The following is a 20,339-nucleotide window of genomic DNA, read 5'->3' as shown; positions in this document are numbered from 1 at the left end:
GGTTTAACGTCTCATCCGAAAGACGGTGCTTTTTGACAGTATAGTGTCCCCGTCACTATACTGGGGCATTAGGACCCACACAGACCACAGGGTGAGCACCCCCTGCTGGCCTCACTAACACCTCTTCCAACAGCAGCCTAGTTTTTCCCAGGAGGTCTCCCATCCAGGTACTGACCATCCGCAGCGCCCGCGGATATAACCGCCATCCGCGCATCACTAATATATATATATATATATAAATATAAATTCAAACTTAATTTGATGATACATATACTAACTAATTCTTACAAAGACAACCACATTATGCCATAGAGAATGTTGTCACCGACTGGTGATGGACTGTTCCTTGCCCTCTCCTGGCGCTAAGAAATTTGTGCCACGAAACTCATAATTAAGGGTGGCCTGATTCTATCAGTCATAGACAAGTTTATTATGTGGCACTGGTACCTGACAGCTTCAGTGACGTGGTTGGACGTGTGTCCTGACAGCGCGTCGTGGAGGTTACGGATGAAATAGTCCCTGTACTCCTCCGGCAGAGCCATGAATGTGCCTCCCATCACAATGAACTCCACTTTATCCACACTGTGACCCAGCTGCTTAAGCTAGATGTGCAAACACAGCAGCATAATGACATTAACACCATCTAATGAGTGGAAAAGATGAGAGGATCATCAACGTTGCAGATGTACACTGTAAAATCAAAACCATTAAGTAGCTTATGATTTTAACTGTATGCCAAAAATGCTGCTTATGAATATGAACAGTGAAGATGACTCACCTGTTCTACTCGGTGCCTAGTCTGGAGGTAGGGATCGTATCGTGCACGGATGGCTCTCATTGACGTAGGCTGGGTAAGAGGGTGAATAGACAATCAAAATGAAGTGTATGGCACAACATCAGTGCAAAACTCATAAAAACATGTATGATAGCATTGCAGTGGGATACAGAAGGATAATTACCTCATATCCAGTGTAAGACTGTGTGGAATATTCAAAATCTGAGTCCGGACCCCCAGGGCAGTAGCTGTTTGAGCAAATGAAAACAAATACACACTACATCTACATCAAAACTGAGACCAGATTTATCATTATATTTTGCTCATAAAAGCTATACCACCAGCTGACAACACAATGCTAACTGCTTGAACCAGATGCAGGTCCACATGGAATATGTACTGTAAAAGGTTTATGCCGTTCTATAGGATGAATCGCTTGTGTTGTAGAATTTCTCATTTAAAAGCATGGGCTGAAAGAATAAATTTAAGTTTAAAAATAAGTTTAGGGTCGATCAGAATTTTTTATGTCTTTGAAAGAAGTCTCTTATGTTAATAAGAACAGCTTTTCTTTGATCAAACATACAGTAAAACTGCCACCCAGCATAAGGTCTAGCATATCCAAATCTAGCATAAGGTTGAGAAACAAGTAATAGCGGGAAATATTATTACGATTTAAAATGTTCTCTATTTCAATACAAATGTAATTTATTTATGATAGCAAAGCTCCAGTTTTCAGTGTCACATGATCTTTCAGAAATCATTCTAATATGCTGATTTGGTGCTAAAGAAACATTTGTTAATATTATAAGTGGTGAAAACAGTTGGGCTGATTAATGTTTGTAGAAACTTTGATTAAAAAAACTTTTTTGTTTTTTGTTTTTGATAAATAGTTAAAAGTTAACAATAAGTTATAAAGAACATCATTTATTTGAAATAAAAGTACTTTATAACATTATATATGCCTTACTCTCACTTTTGATCCATTTAATGCATTCTTGCTCAATAAAAGTATTAATTTCTTTAAAAAAAAAAAATAAAAAAAAATCTTACCGACCCCAAACTTTTGAACGGTAATGTAACAGAAATACAAGGACACATTATTTCAGTCGATGAATCGCTTGTGTTGTAGAATTTCTCATTTAAAAGCATGGGCTGAAAGAATAAATTTAAGTTTAAAAATAAGTTTAGGGTCGATCAGAATTTTTTATGTCTTTGAAAGAAGTCTCTTATGTTAATAAGAACAGCTTTTCTTTGATCAAACATACAGTAAAACTGCCACCCAGCATAAGGTCTAGCATATCCAAATCTAGCATAAGGTTGAGAAACAAGTAATAGCGGGAAATATTATTACGATTTAAAATGTTCTCTATTTCAATACAAATGTAATTTATTTATGATAGCAAAGCTCCAGTTTTCAGTGTCACATGATCTTTCAGAAATCATTCTAATATGCTGATTTGGTGCTAAAGAAACATTTGTTAATATTATAAGTGGTGAAAACAGTTGGGCTGATTAATGTTTGTAGAAACTTTGATTAAAAAAACTTTTTTGTTTTTTGTTTTTGATAAATAGTTAAAAGTTAACAATAAGTTATAAAGAACATCATTTATTTGAAATAAAAGTACTTTATAACATTATATATGCCTTACTCTCACTTTTGATCCATTTAATGCATTCTTGCTCAATAAAAGTATTAATTTCTTTAAAAAAAAAAAATAAAAAAAAATCTTACCGACCCCAAACTTTTGAACGGTAATGTAACAGAAATACAAGGACACATTATTTCAGTCATACTCACACACAGATGTTGCCTGTGAAACTGATGTGTGGGCAGCGATGAGGCTTGCACATCACAGCGACAACTGCAATCTACAAAAGAAATATAAAATCAAAGTCTGTGCAGCAGTTTAATTTCTACATTATGATATCTTTACGCCACCCCCAATACAAATAGCAAAGGGCCAACAAGCCATGCTAACCCCACTGGCAGTACGGATGGGTTTGGCTTTAAGTTTGGGCACCAAGGCTCTTCGGTAGTGAGGCGGCACTGCAGCAATGATGTCCACCAGCCGTGGCTGTGCAGGGAGACCATATTTGGCTGATGTCTTCGTCTTGACTCTATAAAAACACCAGCTCTCTTAGTTTACCATTTTCCAGTGAGAAAAAACTGTTCCAATTGTGTTTCTGAAACTTAAAAATGCACTGACTTGTTAAGGTTAATATCTTTTCCCTGTTCATGGGCCTCAACCAACTGCTTGATGACATCTGCAATCGTCATCATCATCAGTTCTGCACGGCTCAAGTCACCTGATGAGGACACAGACAGATAATGCGTACTCTTTCTCAGCAGAAAGCAGGTTTCAGACACCTGTCCCTACTGTTAACTACTAGTTACTCTGGATGCACTGACAGCTTTGATTGTTCCAACTTTTTATCATAAACTTACATCTAACCCCAAATGCTTTCCAAACATATATACTGACAGATACTTTTGTTTGGAAGTAATAAGAAAACATTAGTAGTTACTTCCAAATTAATGCTTCCTTAACGAAACATAACCAAAAAACAAACAAAAAAAGTATTCATTCACATGACTTTAACTTTTTGTCACATTGTCATTTTAACAGTGACGAACATTTACTAAACTGCTTGTGTTAAATAAAAATAAAATATAACATTCCCTTACATATGATGTTAAAACATACAATACCCAAGTCTTAGTAGATTAGACATTACATCATGCAACTAACAGAACACGTACTGTATAAAATTAACAGTTAATACTTACTCTTCTTTTTCGGTTTTCCCATCTTGGAAACAAGCTACAAATAATCCAGAACTCGTATATGATAAACACTCAAACTTGTTGTTAGTTATATCATCAAGCTACGGATAAAAATGTCAACATCAGCGAACATGCTGCACCCTTCCGTAAAGCGATTGCTTTGTCGTAAAGCAACACATGTAGTACGATTGTCGTAAAGTTGTAACGCACTTACGTCATATAAGTAGTCAAGTGGTCAAGTGCAAAGACCGCAAGTGTGGGTATTTGGACAAAGCTATAGCCACAGCAGTTCTGAAGAACACACTGGAGGACCTCTAGTGTTCAGAGAGTCTTTAGACAATCTGTAGTAGAGACATTTTGTCTCATAGGGCTATTGTTTAATAAATATCCCACATACTTAGTGATATAGAAATTATATTGTAAGAAAAATATCGTTAGAGATTGTTATGAGCACCAAGGGTAATTGTAATAGAGTAACCACACAGTAAAGTATCGTGAATGTTTAAAAATTGCCTCTTGCCATCAACTAGGCTTTGGCTAGTGTGTATGCCTCGACTGATATCTGATTCTCCAACATGTACTGCAATTATAATAATAGCTATGCAGTCTTTTGAAGCTATATTTATCCCATTCATATCTGGCTACTGTAGTAACTCGCTATATTTAGGGTGATAGGGATTTGTTTCTACAGCTGTGCAACACTAAACTGAATATTCTAATTGTATCATATTAAGACCACTATTATGCATTGCACATTTTTAGCATGCAAGCAATAATAATAATAATCTATCTATCTATCTATGAGTTGCGAGTAGACTATAGGTCGCATTACAGTCCATATAGTGCCATGAAAAATGGGAAGTTGAGCATGAATTACTAAATGCAACCTCTGTTAAGTAATTCTTGGCAGTATGTCAAATAGAAGAAAAAAAACACTTCTTGAGCGTGTGTACATTTGGGTGTGTCCGTCTAAAACGAGGAGGAACCGCAGGCAAATACTCTAGTAATGTTAGTCCCTCCTTCTCAGCTCAGCTCGGACGAAAGTCTACACTTTAAACCTGATACAGTGTTGAGTTTCAAGCGATAGTGGCAATAAAAGTATGATTACTCTAGTCTAACACAGTGGAGCAAGACGTTAAGGGAGGGTCTGTTTTCTCCAGTGCCAGGCAACATCTGCTGCTGTTCTTCCGCAGTTTCCCTGCAATCTCAAGGATCCCGCGTGCGGTAAAAAAAAAAAAAAATATATAAATACACCGTACGTCGCACTTCATCATGTATCAGCTTATAAGGAAATTCGTGTTAACCGAATCGCATTGTTTGGAGGAGGACAACACGAAAACTTTCGCGGAGTTGTTTGAGAAGTTAGACGCTAATAAAGATGGGAAGGTGGATGTTTCTGAGCTCAAGACGGGCCTGGCTGCTATGGGCTTCACTATGGGGAAAGGAGAAGCGCAGGTAATTCCAGTTCACTGGCTCACTGTGTTTCTGTTGTTGACTCGCTTGTTGTAGATCTGGGTATTAGGTGCAGTATAAACCGCATAACCCAATAAACCACGTTGACAGGCTGTTGGGTTCCGATATTGTTCGCATGCTAGGGAAATGTAGTACTAAGAAAAAAACACCATTTTGTTCGATGTAATATTGCAGATAATAATGCATGCTTCTAAACTAAACCTTATAGTAAAATACTATAAACAGTAGTTCAAAGATATGATGGGGAAATTATGCATTTAGTGCCAACCCACAACCTCTTCCTCCTCCTCTAGTAATATTTAAGTAACCTAGGAGTATATATAATCATGCTTTTTACGTTTATTGCACATAGAAATAGTCACCTAATTTTGACTACAGGAAATAACAGATCTGCCGCCCTCAACATTCCCCCAGCTGTCCTTTCTTTCAGATAGGGTTTTCCAATCACATATAGGTAATGCCATTTCCTGTCTTTTGCAAGGAAGTGCACTTAAAGCAGAAGGGTGTGTAAAGACACTTCTATACTGCTCATGCTCATATAAAACCTACTTTCCATTATCCGTTGGCATTCCTTACCCCTGAGACAGATGATATAACCACACCTCGCCTAAGCAAATGAGACTCACTATCAGTTCAAAGACAATGAGTGTGCCTGCAAACTCATCAGGTGACACAGATGCATTCTAATGATTTTCTTGTTATGTCCATGCTGATTTTGGAGAGAAATTTGCTTGTCGAATTGCTTTTTAGATTTGTATTACCTACATTTCTGCATTGTAGAAGTGTGAATTCTGCAATATAACAAAGAGTGAAAAATTTAAGGGGGTCTGAATACTTTCCGTACCCACTGTAAATGACAACACTGGGTGGCAGTGTTTTTAAAACCTACAGTGATGTCAGAACAAACTGAGCTGGGTTTGTCTGACTGTTTGAACATGAAATGAGGGCTAAAGGGCTTTTTCTTAAATCTAGCATAAGGTTGAGAAATTATTGTTTCCAGAGAATCTGTACGATGTGCAAAAATATTAATGTTTATGTTTAGGTTCAGTACTCGGTGATGCACATTTTCCAGGAACCTCATAGACTGTGTTTGTTTCTCTCTTACAGAAAATGTTTGCCTCTGGAGACACTGATAAGGATGAAGGGCTGGACTTTGAGGAGTTTTCAAAGTATCTGAAAGAACACGAGAAAAAACTCAGACTGACCTTCAAGAGTCTGGACAAAAATCAGGATGGTAAGATTGAAGTATACTGTATGTTTTTTGCTCTCCTTTTTTCAGGACTAATCCACTAATCCGTTTTAACCATTAAATTCATAGGATCTTTTGTACCCTAAAACCACTCTATGTTAAAGCATCAAAGCATTATAGACAACAACATGAAACGATGTATATTGTGAAAGGCGCTATATAAATGAGTTTGACCTAAAGTCTTACATCCAGTAATGTAAAGTCTTACTTACATCCACTAATCATGCTAATTTAGAGTCAAATGGAAACACTTGTCATTGCACCTTCTGCTTTTGTTGATCACCAAATAAACATTTATTAACAACATTAATTGCATATGCAGGTCGCATCGATGCCAAAGAGATCCAGCAGTCACTTAAAGACTTAGGCTTAAACTTGACAGATCGAGATGCAGAGAAGATCCTCCACAGGTACTCCTAAGGCCTGCTCACACCAAGAATGAAATGAATGAAAAATTGAAGTCTATTCAGACCATGATCAAAACCCATCCAAGTCTTCATTTCATTTATAGCAAAGCAGCCAATAACTGACTGGACAATAAAGATTACACTCACTTAAATGCAAAATATTACACACCTGATACAAATTTAATTTGCTTTAATGTAGTGATGAAGTCATAGTGTTAACTTGTAAATAGGCCTTTAAAGGGGTGGTTCATTGCGATTTCACTTTTTTTACGTTAGTGTGTAATGTTGCTGTTTGAGCATAAACAATATCTGCAAAGTTACGAAGCTGAAAGTTCAATGCAAACGGAGATATCGTCTTTTAAAATTCTGGCAGTTTAATGCCTACAAAAACGGCTGGTAGGGACTACAACGAGTTACTTCCCGGGTTCGTGACATCACAAACCCAGATAAACCCCGCCCTCAGGAAAAGGCAGCAAAGGGGGCGAGGCCATGCTGCGCTGCTTTAGAGAAGAGGAAGAGAAAACTAGAGGTGCACGTAAAAATCTATTCATATATGAATCGCAATTCTGTCTTCTAACGATTCTAATGGATTCACAAGTTTCAAAATCAATGTTCTAAAGCAGTGGTTCTTAATACTGTTCCTCGCGTCGCCTGCTCGGCCTCTCTCTCTCTCATTCAGATCATCCTATTTCTGAGGGTGGGGCTTCATAAAAACAGGAAAAGATCAGCCCGTTTCTCAGAGATGGGACAGAGCTGTGTGGAATAAAGGTAAATTATGTGAAAAATAATGTTTATTTTTTATTTTTTAAACGAAGCATTAACACATGTTAGACTGCACCCCATAAACACAATCAAGCCTAGAAAAAAAACACTGAACCACCCCTTTAATCATTTATGCACATTTGTGTTGTCAGTAATTAGAGAAGTACACAATATGCTTGTATAATTTCTTTGCTTGTGAAATACTAATCTAATTAGTTCGCTGGTAAAGTATTGCAGAGAAGGGCAGAGTTTCTTGGAAAATTCTATGGTTATGCAGAAAATGATTAGTAGTGGTTTGATATGGGATATAAGTGTCACAGCAATAAGCTTAGTATTTTTATATTTATTTACATATATGTACTCATATACTGTATTACATAAAGAAAAAAACATTCTATATAGCCTTTCCTGTTCAGCTGACAATTTTTTGAGATTCACCCATTAGGCCCTAGTATAACTTTATCACATAGGACATTGTAATCCATATTCACATGTCTTATCTAATTTGACCCTTTGTCCTCCAGTATTGATGCGGATGGAACTATGACTGTGGATTGGAATGAATGGAAGGAGCATTTCCTCTTCAACCCAGCAGATAACCTTCAGGAAATCATACGCTACTGGAAACACTCAACTGTAAGTTCCACACAATCATTATATCACATATTGCATGCATTACCATCTGATTTGAATCAGGTATCAGTTACAATGATCACTAGATGCTATGATGACGGCTCTGCTTAGTGTAGTCAAGCGGTCACATGTCATCAGCTTGGTCAGACGCCCATTCAGTTGTCTAGTCAACCACACAGTTTGGTAGCCCTGTAATCAGCTTGGCCAGCCATTTATATCCCTCTGTCAGAGGGGAGTATTGGGGGATCATGGGAAAAGTGTTGAGACCAGGAAGGATAAGGAGTCTCTTAACTGATTAAGTGTCGAGAGTTAACGAAAGTGACACAAATATTTCTTCAAAGTGCAAGACAACTTAGCATCTCTTGCACGCACACATTTACGCTATATGCATAAGGACATATTATATACTTTAAGTAAAGCTCATTATAAATACTACTGATTACCTCTAACACAAACCAAAGCCCAATTTTTACTATTTAGAATTAAAATAATACAATGTTTGTGGTTGTCCGCATCTTTTATCTGAAGTCTTTTCAGGGTAACTTAAATTTTATACTTAAAATAAGCCAGTCACTGGGTGATTTTCTGATTTTTGAGCAGTGCAAGTTCGGCTTGAGTCATCTCAGCCAATTGCAGCGAAGCTAATTTAAGACTGTCCTGTACTGGGATTAGCCCTGAATGCGCTCGTCATCTGACTGCTGCACTGATGGAAGCTCAGTGAGGTTGGGCAAAGATGAAGAAGTGATATTGTGAGGAGAGCAGGTGAAGCAGTAGGTCTTCATTGCAGTTGTCAGCATCCACGGCTGGTGTCAGACGGGCTGGCAGCACAGTATCAGAATGGCTTTGCTGCAGGAGCACAAGAGAGAATGGCTCATCATTGATTTTGAGGATGAAGAGGCCGTATATGTGATGGATGTAGATATGGTAGGTCCTCTGATCTGCATTATTTCATAGAGGCCAAAGCTTTTTTGGCCCACTGAGCTATAGCCCCATCTTATGATATAAAGATAGAAAGTAAAAATATAAAAATTGTTTGGTGGTAGAAATTCTCTCTGCTATTAAGGTACATTTAATTTATAAATAGCTGAACTTCTAATTCAAATTACTCACAGTAAATGATGACAGAATATTCATTTTTGGGTGGTCTGTCCCTTTAATAAAATGCTGTGTAAGTCTGTGATGCAGTACTGATATGTTACATAAGATGACAGTGTTTATGACATTAGGTTACACCAACTTGGAACTTACACCAAAGGTTGTAATTAATTGTCCCTTACGAATGATAAATCTTCAGGGAGTCAGTAGCTGTGCAGTGTGAAAGGTTAAAGGTCAGAGTTGGACATGCATTGAGGCCAGTGTACATCCTACTTACTACTGCAGCTTTCACATAGAAACTGTTATATTTCATACCTTTCTTCATATGTGCATATTATTTTCATATTTCAGTCCAACACTAAGACAAAGAACCTTTTTTTTTCTCAAGATTTCAAACATTGGTTTGAGCCATAAAAATAAGTAATTTATTTGTCATTAAGTATGGTTTAGTAAGTTACTCCAGTCCGTACTATACTCGGTTAGTAACTAACTTTACCTCTGTTGTGTGCTAGGTGTTGGATATAGGTGACAGTCTGACTATTCCAGATGAGTTCACTGAGGAGGAAAAGACCACAGGCATCTGGTGGAAGCAGCTTGTTGCTGGGGGCATGGCAGGGGTGGTCTCTCGAACAGGAACTGCCCCCTTGGACAGAATGAAAGTCTTCATGCAGGTGCGGTTAAACCCAAATTTATACTTCAAAATGTTTTTCCTTATCAATATTTATGTGTTGTAAAATATGTACTCACCCATAAAACAAGATACATTTATTTGAGAGTAAAATTGTGTAATAAAAAGTATATAAATGTAGCTTGTTCTAAAAAAAATTTAATGTAGTTTTATTGGAAAACAAGACAAAATACTGATAAAGAAAATGATTTTGCTGAAATAGTTAAAGCTGATTGCTTTAATAATTTATGAACAATTGAAATTTGAATTGGCTGATAAATAGTATAATGTATTTCATGTAATTAACATAATATCTACTTGAATGGCATAATGACAGTAAATCTATACTTTTATAGGTTCATTCCTCAAAATCCAACAAAATCAGTCTGGTGGATGGGTTCAAGCAGATGATTAAAGAAGGGGGCGTGGCCTCTCTGTGGCGGGGTAATGGAGTCAATGTCATAAAAATCGCCCCAGAAACTGCAATCAAGTTCATGGCGTATGAGCAGGTGAGAAAATAAAGAGAGAATATTTCTAGCTTTCATCTTATATATCTAGTCTGATATGACCAATGTGACACTTAGAAACCCACGTTACCAAGAAACCCACAAACTCTGAAAACCACTTCCGCTTTTGTATTTTTCTTTGCAACAATCTTCCTTTTTTATCTTTGAGCTATTATTTTTCCTGATAAAGCAAAAATAAGCAAAAAACTGATCATATTGGGTGAAATGTCAGTTACTCAATATTAACTTGTAGATTATGGATCTGTTTTACTGAATAACAACACGGCTGTGATTACGAAGGCCAATTGCTCATGCGACATTGCTTAAGTGTCTTACACAAGCAGCGTGTCAATGAGAGCTATTTTAACAGCAGTCATTCACAAAACCCTGGACTAGTAATCCGGCGTGGAGGACAGAGGATAATTGCAAGGGAGAAGATTGCATTTCCTTTACCTAATGAATAGAGAACAGATTGTTGTTAACCCATCCCAGTTTTGTTTGGATAAGCTTTTACATGTTAAATCAGTCTTGCATAATGTGTTTTGTGTTGTACTTTAACAGTATAAGAAGCTGCTGGCCAAAGACGGTGGGAAAATCCAGTCACATGAGAGGTTCATGGCTGGCTCTCTGGCCGGTGCGACCGCTCAAACAGCCATCTATCCCATGGAGGTTAGAAATGAGACCCATGGAGATGGATAATTCTGTATGATGTGTTTTGAAGAAAGAGTAGAGTTTTAATATATAGATGTCTACGTGAATTGATGTATTATGCTTCCAACATTGCCCATTTAAAATGAACTGTAGCTCTCAGTGGCAGTATGACACATGATGCACATTTGAAGGTAAATGATTATGGTAGTAATTTTTTTTTTTTGTAGGTAATGAAGACCAGACTTACTCTGAGGAAGACTGGCCAGTATTCTGGGATGTTTGACTGTGCCAAGAAGATTCTGAAGAAGGAGGGGCTGAAGGCCTTTTATAAAGGCTATGTGCCCAATATCCTGGGAATTATTCCGTATGCTGGAATAGATTTAGCAGTGTATGAGGTGAGTACAAACTCTGGAACACTGTGAAATACCTGAAGATTATAATGTTCGACTATATACCCAGTTTATGAATATCATATCAGCTTCATATTTTCAGACTCTAGGCATTTTTCAGGTTTTTGACCTAATTAAAAATGCAGCAGATGTTTGCATTTTTATGTGCAAGATAAATTTCTACCATTGGAATTATACTTTGCATTTCATATAAATCAAAATTTCTCAGAAAACTTTTTTTTTATTAATCTGAAGTGCAAAAACACAATTTTTAGGCATGTTTTCTGTGAGTATTAATAGAATGGGTAATCCTCATTGATGGGTGGTCCGTCCGTTAACTAAAAACTAAAACTGAGAATCCAAAGAGAAAGGAAAAATTGAAATCGCATCATATGACCCCTTTAAATGAAATAATGCCGAAGTTAAATAAAATACAAATATTAGATGAAAAAAAATTAGAAATGTTGCCTTGGCAACTAACTGAAATGAAACACGATGAGGTTGAAGTACTAAAGTGATTACTAAAAAGACTGAAATTAAAATTGAAATGAAACATGAATAGATGTAATTTTGACTCTTTCTCTCTCTACAGACCCTGAAGAATGCCTGGTTGTCTCGCTATGCTAAAGACACTGCTAATCCAGGGGTGCTGGTTCTTCTCGGCTGTGGGACCATTTCTAGCACATGTGGCCAGCTGGCCAGTTACCCTCTCGCCCTGGTCCGCACACGCATGCAGGCCCAGGGTAAATATTCAGACCAGAATATGCACAGGATATGTCAAATTTTGCTGTGATTTGCTTAACATTTTCCTTTTATTCTCCCCAGCGTCTATGGAGGGATCGGAGCCGGTGTCCATGTCCAAGTTAGTGAAGAAGGTCATGCAGAAAGAGGGCTTTTTCGGGCTTTACCGTGGGATCCTGCCCAACTTCATGAAAGTGATCCCAGCTGTCAGCATCAGCTATGTGGTGTATGAGTACATGAGGTCTGGATTAGGCATCTCAAAATGATCAATGTCTTGCATGTTTTTACACGCACAAAATGTTTACCACCTCTCTTTGAAAACACCCTCCATGATGGGACAAAACGTTTGTTCAGTAACCAAAGTGTTTAATATATCACCTCTGGGGAAAAAGCAATGATGGTATCTTGCATTGAGGTTGGGGCCCAACCTAATTCATGTTTACATTGATATATAATTGTACTTTGATATGTAATTAATAAATTTCTAAAATATTCTACATTCGTCCCTGACCAAATCAATGAAGCCATTGTGAGCCAATACACTATAATGTTTTACAGTATCAGTCTCCGTTTTACAGATATATTGATAGACATGGAAATCTGCCTTTTTGCATAAAGTAATTATACCTAAATATACAGAGTATAATTTTTTTAAGTGAATTAGGTTGGTTAGGTTGGGCCGTAGTCAAGTCTTTACATGCTGCAGTCAGTACTGTTTGTATATGTTCTGTGAAAAATGCTAAATACACACAGTAAAACAAGAACCAGAGAAACAATGCAAAATGGGATCCCACACTATGACATAAAGAGCAAAATGTGCCTTATTTCATTTGTTCGATCTCTGTGTGGGTTCCTTTCCATCTCTACTATACATTGGAAAATGTTATTTGAACTTATGTTGCCTTTATCCCCAAAGTTTGCTTAGTTTAGAAACTCTTGTTTATATTAAAGGTTGTATTTTAATACTGTGTGTTGTGATGTCTCATTGCACAAGAAATTAATACTTCTATTTAGCAAGGATCCATTAAATTGATCAAAAGTGAGAGTAAAGACATTAATAATTTACAAATGATTTCTATTTCAAATAAATGCAAAATTTTCTATTCATCAAAGTATCCTGAAAAAAATATCACGGTTTCCATAAAAACAGCACAACTGTTTCCAAAATGGGTAATAACAAATGTTTCTTGAGCACCAAATCAGCATATTAGAATGATTTCTGAAGGATCGTGTGAGACTGAAGACTAGAGAATGACCACCACAGGAATTTTAAAATATATGAAAAGTTATTTAAAGTTGTAATCGAATTTTATTTGAATATGTTGAAATAATGTAAACTTGACAATGCGATAAGGTCAAAATGAATAGCCAACCCTTGTAACAGTGTGTAGCAAATGACAAAAAGATTAAAGACTTGGGAATAGTTAACTGAGCTGGCTTATTCAACTCTGCCGCAAAAGCTGGATTTCTCAGTGCATGTTGATTGCGGTTGGATTCAATTAAATTTATGAAACGGCAAGCTGTTCTGAATAACTACTAAAGTACATTGTACTGGACAATACAGAGGAATTTTCTGAAAAAAGCTTTTGAGTATGTCGTTAGTGATGTGGCTAATATGCATGATGTATTAACCATGACATAAGACTTAATGTGGCGTAACTGTATTGTGCCATCTGTTGGTATAAGACGTATTATTAAGACCAATGTGTTGGAGAAAATATCTTAAATATAAAAATCCAACAATTGGGACATTTGTATGAAGATCACGGTTTCCATAAAAACAGCACAACTGTTTCCAAAATGGGTAATAACAAATGTTTCTTGAGCACCAAATCAGCATATTAGAATGATTTCTGAAGGATCGTGTGAGACTGAAGACTAGAGAATGACCACCACAGGAATTTTAAAATATATGAAAAGTTATTTAAAGTTGTAATCGAATTTTATTTGAATATGTTGAAATAATGTAAACTTGACAATGCGATAAGGTCAAAATGAATAGCCAGCCCTTGTAACAGTGTGTAGCAAATGACAAAAAGATTAAAGACTTGGGAATAGTTAACTGAGCTGGCTTATTCAACTCTGACGCAAAAGCTGGATTTCTCAGTGCATGTTGATTGCGGTTGGATTCAATTAAATTTATGAAACGGCAAGCTGTTCTGAATAACTACTAAAGTACATTGTACTGGACAATACAGAGGAATTTTCTGAAAAAAGCTTTTGAGTATGTCGTTAGTGATGTGGCTAATATGCATGATGTATTAACCATGACATAAGACTTAATGTGGCGTAACTGTATTGTGCCATCTGTTGGTATAAGACGTATTATTAAGACCAATGTGTTGGAGAAAATATCTTAAATATAAAAATCCAACAATTGGGACATTTGTATGAAGAGGTGAAAATATTCTTTTAGATTTTTGTGCCATTAAGACATAAATATTGTTAATATATTCAAGAAATAGAGACAAAAATACATGAGTCGTGTATGACTCCCTTTTTATTAAATTGTCCCTTTTTGTTTTGAGTTCTCAGTGAGGGTCCCTCACTCAATTTACATTAATTTACAAAGGGAAATTTAAAATCAAATTGCATTGCTACCAATATTTTGAACAAATTAAATTCCAAAATGACAAACCTCTGAGAAATTTTTGATTGTCATAGAACAATGAGTGCAAGGTTGACTTGAAATGACCCATGGCTCTCTCTTGTCATCATAACATGTGCATGCCTGACCTAATGACAGCAGCAAACAGGTGTCTCATAAACAAATACATAATATACAAAGCAAACAAAATGGCACCAGATCATTACACATATACAGCAGAATATCCAGGACTTCTTGCACTATTGTGGAATACTGAAATACTGCAAATGACAGCGTAATTCATGTGGTTCATGCAAGAGCAACAGGCTTTCAAAACCACATACAGTTAGAACATTAAAGCAATGCACATGTGTAGCATTATGACCAGTCTCTCACAATCTACAATTTGCAAAATTGTCTGCCATGTTTTAACATGGTAATTATTTAACCCAGTAATGTTAACTCAGTAACTTTAGATAATTTTTTTATCTCATGGGAACCAGTTTACAGACATTGCAAGCCTATTATACAAAACAAAAACAAACCAAGTAAAATAAAATAGATAGAAAAGAAAACAAAAAGTGAAAAAATAAAAATGGCCCATCAGGAAGAACTGATACAGCAAATAGAAATATAAATTTTTTTTATTTTTTTTTGGACCAAAACTAAACAGTAATCAAAAATACTCTCCAGTACAGGAAAATTATAAAACAGAAAAAGGTTAAATAAAAACAGTAAAAAAAAAATACATTAAAAAAATAAAATAATAAAAGAAAGAAAATTAAAGAGAAAAAAGGAAATTAAAGGAAAAAATAAAAAAATGTACTTCAGGTTTAATAGAACAAAACACAGCAGAGGGTTAGTTCATTAAAAGCAATAGACTCAAACTTTGGCAATAACACAAAACAAACAAACATGTCTCTTATATTCCAATTTCAAGACTACAGCAGCAGGCTTATTGAAATATTATTGCACCATCGGTCTTCAGTTCATCCTTGGGGTGACTTTCATTTACAGTGTAGCAGGTCTGGCTGGTAGCACACACAGTAGTATTATAATTGCACATTAATTGTGTTGCTGGTTCAATATAAACCCTAACACCAAACGCATTTGAGATGTTACTTTGGTTGGAGACATGATTGCTAATCCAAACATCTATAATACTAATCTAATCAAATGGAACTTTGAGAGCTTTTTGGTGGTTCTTATATAATAAATAAAGCTAACTGATAGATCTAGAATGATAGATATACACATGCTCCATTCATACGACTCCGATTCACTCAGAAAGAGGGAGAGACAGCAGCACTCAGTCTGGAGTCTGTTCTGCAGGACACCTGTAGGAGGCGCTGTCTGTCACTCCCCTGTGCCAGCCATGAAGCTGTCACTGATTTGTGCTGATCCTGAGCGTGAGGACTCACGAAATTCCAACCAAGAGCAAACATGTCTCTTATATTCCAATTTCAAGACTACAGCAGCAGGCTTATTGAAATATTATTGCACCATCGGTCTTCAGTTCATCCTTGGGGTGACTTTCATTTACAGTGTAGCAGGTCTGGCTGGTAGCACACACAGTAGTATTATAATTGCACATTAATTGTGTTGCTGGTTCAATATAAACCCTAACACCAAACGCATTTGAGATGTTACTTTGGTTGGAGACATGATTGCTAATCCAAACATCTATAATACTAATCTAATCAAATGGAACTTTGAGAGCTTTTTGGTGGTTCTTATATAATAAATAAAGCTAACTGATAGATCTAGAATGATAGATCTACACATGCTCCATTCATACGACTCCGATTCTCTCAGAAAGAGGGAGAGACAGCAGCACTCAGTCTGGAGTCTGTTCTGCAGGACACCTGTAGGAGGCGCTGTCTGTCACTCCCCTGTGCCAGCCATGAAGCTGTCACTGATTTGTGCTGATCCTGAGCGTGAGGACTCACGAAATTCCAACCAAGAGAGGAGGCATGCTGGAGGGAGGCTCCTGAGACCTCACCTGAACAAAGAGTGACAGCAAGAGTCATTCTTAGATGAGAAGCTTTCAATCATTCATTCTTAACTGTGCCATTAGAGTAGATTATGCACAAACAAATAAACAAAAACTGGTTCTGTAGTTTCACTCCAAGCCAATTTAGCCAAGAGAGGGCAGCATACTCTGTAATGACTAAATTATTGTCAGGTCTGACTGTCTCAGTGTGTGCAATATTGCGCACAAAAATGGTAAGAGCTGACTGACATGATCAGTTCCCATCTGACCGGCTGGATTCCACTTTATTTTCCCAGAATGCCACAATAAACGCTTCTGAGGATGAACTGGAGTTTATATTACTGAAAGAGTTTTGTTAATGAGATACAGGCTCTATTCATACTGCAGGTGAAATCTTTTACATACTATTCAAAGTGCAAGTTACACTACTGTTTAAAGTTTGGGTTCAGTACAATTTTTTTTAAAGAAATTAATTATTTTATTTAGCAAGGACACGTTAAATTGATCAAAAGTCACAGTAAAGACATTTATAATGTCACAAAAGATTTCTATTTCAAATGTTCCTTTTCATTTTTGGTTCATTGAATAATTCTGAAAAAAATATGAAGCAGCACAACTGTTTTCGACATTAATAATAATACGAAATGTTTCAGCATATTTGAATGATGTCTGGAGTATCACGTGACACTAACGAATGAAGTAACGGCTGCTGAAAATTTGCCATTATAGGAATAAATTACATTAGTTATAAAATATATTTAATTAATATATATATATAAAAGAAATGAAAAATCATATTAAAATAGAAAAGTGTTATTACAGTTTTTACTGTATGAAAAAGAAGGTGGATGACACTTCATGCTGATGGTCAGACGTCTGGTTACATGAGATTAGGTCAGATATGCATGTGTTGCTAGACAAGCACATGCACACTAACACACACACACACGTGTACCCAGAGCGCAGTACCTCTATCAGACCAGGAAGGAGTGGATGAGACCGAATAGAAGGATGAAGGGAGAGGGGTGCAGCCTAGAGAGGCAATCTTGAGTTCATTCTTCTGGAATAACTCAGAAGACATAGAAATACACAGAAGGAGGAAAATAACCCGGTGAGAAAGAACCGGAGATAAAGCCTTTAATCGTCTGATGGATTCCTTTGGGTTTCCCTTGACGCAAAAGTCTATTCAGCTAAAAACTATTCTGAGACACTGAAAAGCCATTTGGGCTACACATATTTGGATGTGTAACCAGGTAAACTTGTTTTACAAATAGAAACATGCTTACAGGTGTGGGCGATATTGCAAAAAATATCACATCACAATGTTTTTCAGAAAAATCAGGATTCACGATTTTATCACGAGTCTTTGTCAAGTTGGTTTTACTATTTTGCAAGTTGTCTGAGCAGTACAGCCAAACTAATTTCCCTATTTTAAAAACAAAGCCTTACAAGGTAACAAAATATAAAATAAAAAAGAATGGCAGACCAAAGTGGGCGAAGATAAAAATCATTATTTTAACTTTGTTATTAAAAAAACAAAGATACACATTACAAATACACATAATTGGCAATACAACTAAAACAAACAGTGCTTTATTTTTCAGGCACAGTAGGTGTATTTAGCAATAGCATTCAAGAAATTGAATGAACAAATGTAAAACACTATATACACATTACTGTATAAATTATACATTGCTTCTTATTAAAGCAACTGTATTAAAGTTCTTCAGTCAAGAGCAGTGAGTGATTTTTCTCTAACTGTTTTGTTGTTTTATTAACATTAAAGCGATACTTCACCCAAAAATGAAAATGCTGTCATCATTTACTTGAACCTTAATGAGTTTCTTTCTTCTGTTGAACATAAAAGTTATTTTGAAATATGTGGGTAACCAAACAGTTGCTAGTCCCCAGTGACTTCCATAGTATTTTTTTTCCTACTATCAAAGTCAATGTGGACCAGCAACTGTTTGGTTACCCACATTCTTAAGAATATTGTCTTTTGTGTTCAGCACAAGAAAGAAATTCATACAGGTTTGGGACAACATGAGAGTGAGTAAATAATGACAGAATTGTAATTATTGGTTGAACTATCCCTTTAATGACAAACGGCAGCATATTTAGTACTATGCTGTTGCTTTAAGACCTGCACGCATCTAATATAATACAGGCATAACCAACTGTGTTTATTTGTAAAGCTTGTGTGTTTTTGACAGAATTAGCACAATCGGACGTGAAAGATAACTTAGTCCAGTAATCAGACGCTGTTTGACAGGCTTTTTAGTGCACACGCTCAGAAAAAGCGCACGTCAGAACAGCGCGCGAATGAAAAGTTTAAATGGCAAGGCTTTAAAACACATGCAAATTATGTACTTTTGTGATTGCGAATAAGTGCAGTGTCCAGTGAGTGTAACTCTACCGCTGAGTTAACATTTGATGTGAATGTATGTCGAGTTGTATTATTGAGATGGAGGCAACTGCAACTGATAGAATGTGAGCTGTAGCACGATACTATATTTCTTCAAAAGCAGATCGTGGAGACATTTTAATCGTCTACGATCAAAAATCGGGATATCGCACACCCCTACATGCTTAAGGTTGTAAAAGAAATGCATGTATGAATGATAGAAAAGACTCACCTCTAGATTTGAGCGAGCTTGTTTCAACACATTTCGTGTTCTTGACACTGGATACAAATAAAAATAAAGTGAGGAGAAGAACAATAAACATGAACAAAGAGAAGAGAGAAACTCACACTGATTGACGATGAATTGCTCCATGTTGTCTTTAGTGCGACTGGAGGTCCTCAGATTCTCCATCGTGTCCCTGAGAAGCTGCTCTTGTTCAGACAACTTGCGCCTCAGTGTGACAACCTCTTTTTTCAAAGACTGCTCCTACACACACACATTTATAAGAAACCCTTTAGGATTACACCAATAACAGACATTCAAACTGATTTTATAAATGGTTTAATTCCAGGGTTGGGGAGTAACGGAATACATGTAACGGCGTTAAGTAATCAGGATACAAAAATCTAGAAACTGTAATCCGTTACAGTTACATCACAAAACAAAGTATTCAGATTACAGTTACATTTAGTAAAAAGTGGGAATACTATCAGGATTACATTTGTTTAATTTAAAATTAAATAAATGAGTATTTTGACATAACGCTATATATTTAGCGCTGCTTCATCATAGTTCCCGGCACGGGCCTCAAATATAGTCCCTAGCCCGGCCCGTGTCCGACAGCTTATCAGAATTACAGGTCCGAGCCCGTCTTTTTTCCCCTTCTCCCAAAACAGCTTATACTACTGTTTCAGCTATTAAAATAGTTCAGTTTTGTATGTAATGGCAAAGTGATTAGCCTATATTTCGTTTCGTTTTTTTATTAAGTTAATTTAGAAAAAACGTTTGGAGCATTTTTTGTTCGTTAAATATAAGTTTTTGTTTTTTAAAGTAACGACCAAGCGGCCAATGGCAGACAGTGAGCCTATGTTTGATCAATTTAGCCTTCTCAAATCATCACGACTTGCCTAAAATAAAATCTATAGATATAAAACAGTTCAAGCATATAACAATGTTTAAACGTTAAACCTAGATAAATGTGCGCTATATCCAATAGTTTGT

At 36.3% G+C, this 20,339-nt stretch overlaps 3 protein-coding genes across 8 annotated transcripts in view; 1 reads left to right on the top strand and 2 right to left on the bottom strand.

Annotated features, from left to right (window-relative positions):
* LOC107726476 (elongator complex protein 3) overlaps window positions 1-3,752 on the bottom strand; it is a 19,547-nt gene extending 15,795 nt beyond the window's left edge. For both annotated transcript variants that reach the window (XR_001638272.1, XM_016536071.1), the window contains exons 1-7: window positions 3,564-3,752; window positions 2,983-3,082; window positions 2,755-2,893; window positions 2,574-2,644; window positions 960-1,023; window positions 779-847; window positions 448-602 (exon numbers count right to left, since the gene is read on the bottom strand). Coding sequence is in view for 1 of the 2 variants with exons in the window: in XM_016536071.1 (XP_016391557.1) it covers window positions 448-602; window positions 779-847; window positions 960-1,023; window positions 2,574-2,644; window positions 2,755-2,893; window positions 2,983-3,082; window positions 3,564-3,585 (620 nt within the window). In the remaining variant the exon portion in view is untranslated. The remainder of the gene's footprint in view (window positions 1-447; window positions 603-778; window positions 848-959; window positions 1,024-2,573; window positions 2,645-2,754; window positions 2,894-2,982; window positions 3,083-3,563) is intronic.
* A 723-nt stretch (window positions 3,753-4,475) lies between these two features.
* On the top strand, window positions 4,476-13,078 carry LOC107726490 (calcium-binding mitochondrial carrier protein SCaMC-1-like). Its single transcript, XM_016536096.1, has 10 exons — window positions 4,476-5,015; window positions 6,141-6,267; window positions 6,605-6,692; window positions 7,976-8,087; window positions 9,692-9,850; window positions 10,203-10,355; window positions 10,914-11,021; window positions 11,231-11,398; window positions 11,985-12,135; window positions 12,218-13,078. Exons 1-10 carry the CDS (start codon window positions 4,833-4,835, stop codon window positions 12,397-12,399), a joined length of 1,431 nt encoding a protein of 476 aa, XP_016391582.1. The 5' UTR covers window positions 4,476-4,832; the 3' UTR covers window positions 12,400-13,078.
* Window positions 13,079-16,056: 2,978 nt separating this feature from the next.
* LOC107726451 (myomegalin-like) overlaps window positions 16,057-20,339 on the bottom strand; it is a 69,760-nt gene continuing 65,477 nt past the window's right edge. For 4 of the 5 annotated variants that reach the window (XM_016536038.1, XM_016536035.1, XM_016536034.1 and 1 more), the window contains 4 exons: window positions 19,466-19,604; window positions 19,350-19,396; window positions 17,683-17,773; window positions 16,160-16,722 (listed from right to left, as the gene is read on the bottom strand). In XM_016536038.1, the coding sequence (XP_016391524.1) occupies window positions 16,532-16,722; window positions 17,683-17,773; window positions 19,350-19,396; window positions 19,466-19,604 (468 nt within the window). In that variant the 3' untranslated portion in view covers window positions 16,160-16,531. The other variant, XM_016536037.1, reaches the window with a different exon arrangement.

Source organism: Sinocyclocheilus rhinocerous, unplaced genomic scaffold, assembly GCF_001515625.1.
Source record: "Sinocyclocheilus rhinocerous isolate Xijiao unplaced genomic scaffold, SAMN03320098_v1.1 scaffold605, whole genome shotgun sequence".
NCBI lineage: Eukaryota > Metazoa > Chordata > Actinopteri > Cypriniformes > Cyprinidae > Sinocyclocheilus > Sinocyclocheilus rhinocerous.
Note: the sequence above shows the minus strand (reverse complement) of the source record. Positions and strands in the feature narration are given on the sequence as shown.

Excerpts from the sequence above, each read along its gene's own strand:
- LOC107726490 (XM_016536096.1), top strand. The coding sequence starts at position 4,833 with ATGTATCAGCTTATAAGGAAATTCGTGTTAACCGAATCGCATTGTTTG. Across the intron at positions 11,399-11,984 it reads TAGATTTAGCAGTGTATGAG|ACCCTGAAGAATGCCTGGTT; the intron begins GTGAGTACAAAC and ends CTCTCTCTACAG. Across the intron at positions 12,136-12,217 it reads CACACGCATGCAGGCCCAGG|CGTCTATGGAGGGATCGGAG; the intron begins GTAAATATTCAG and ends TATTCTCCCCAG.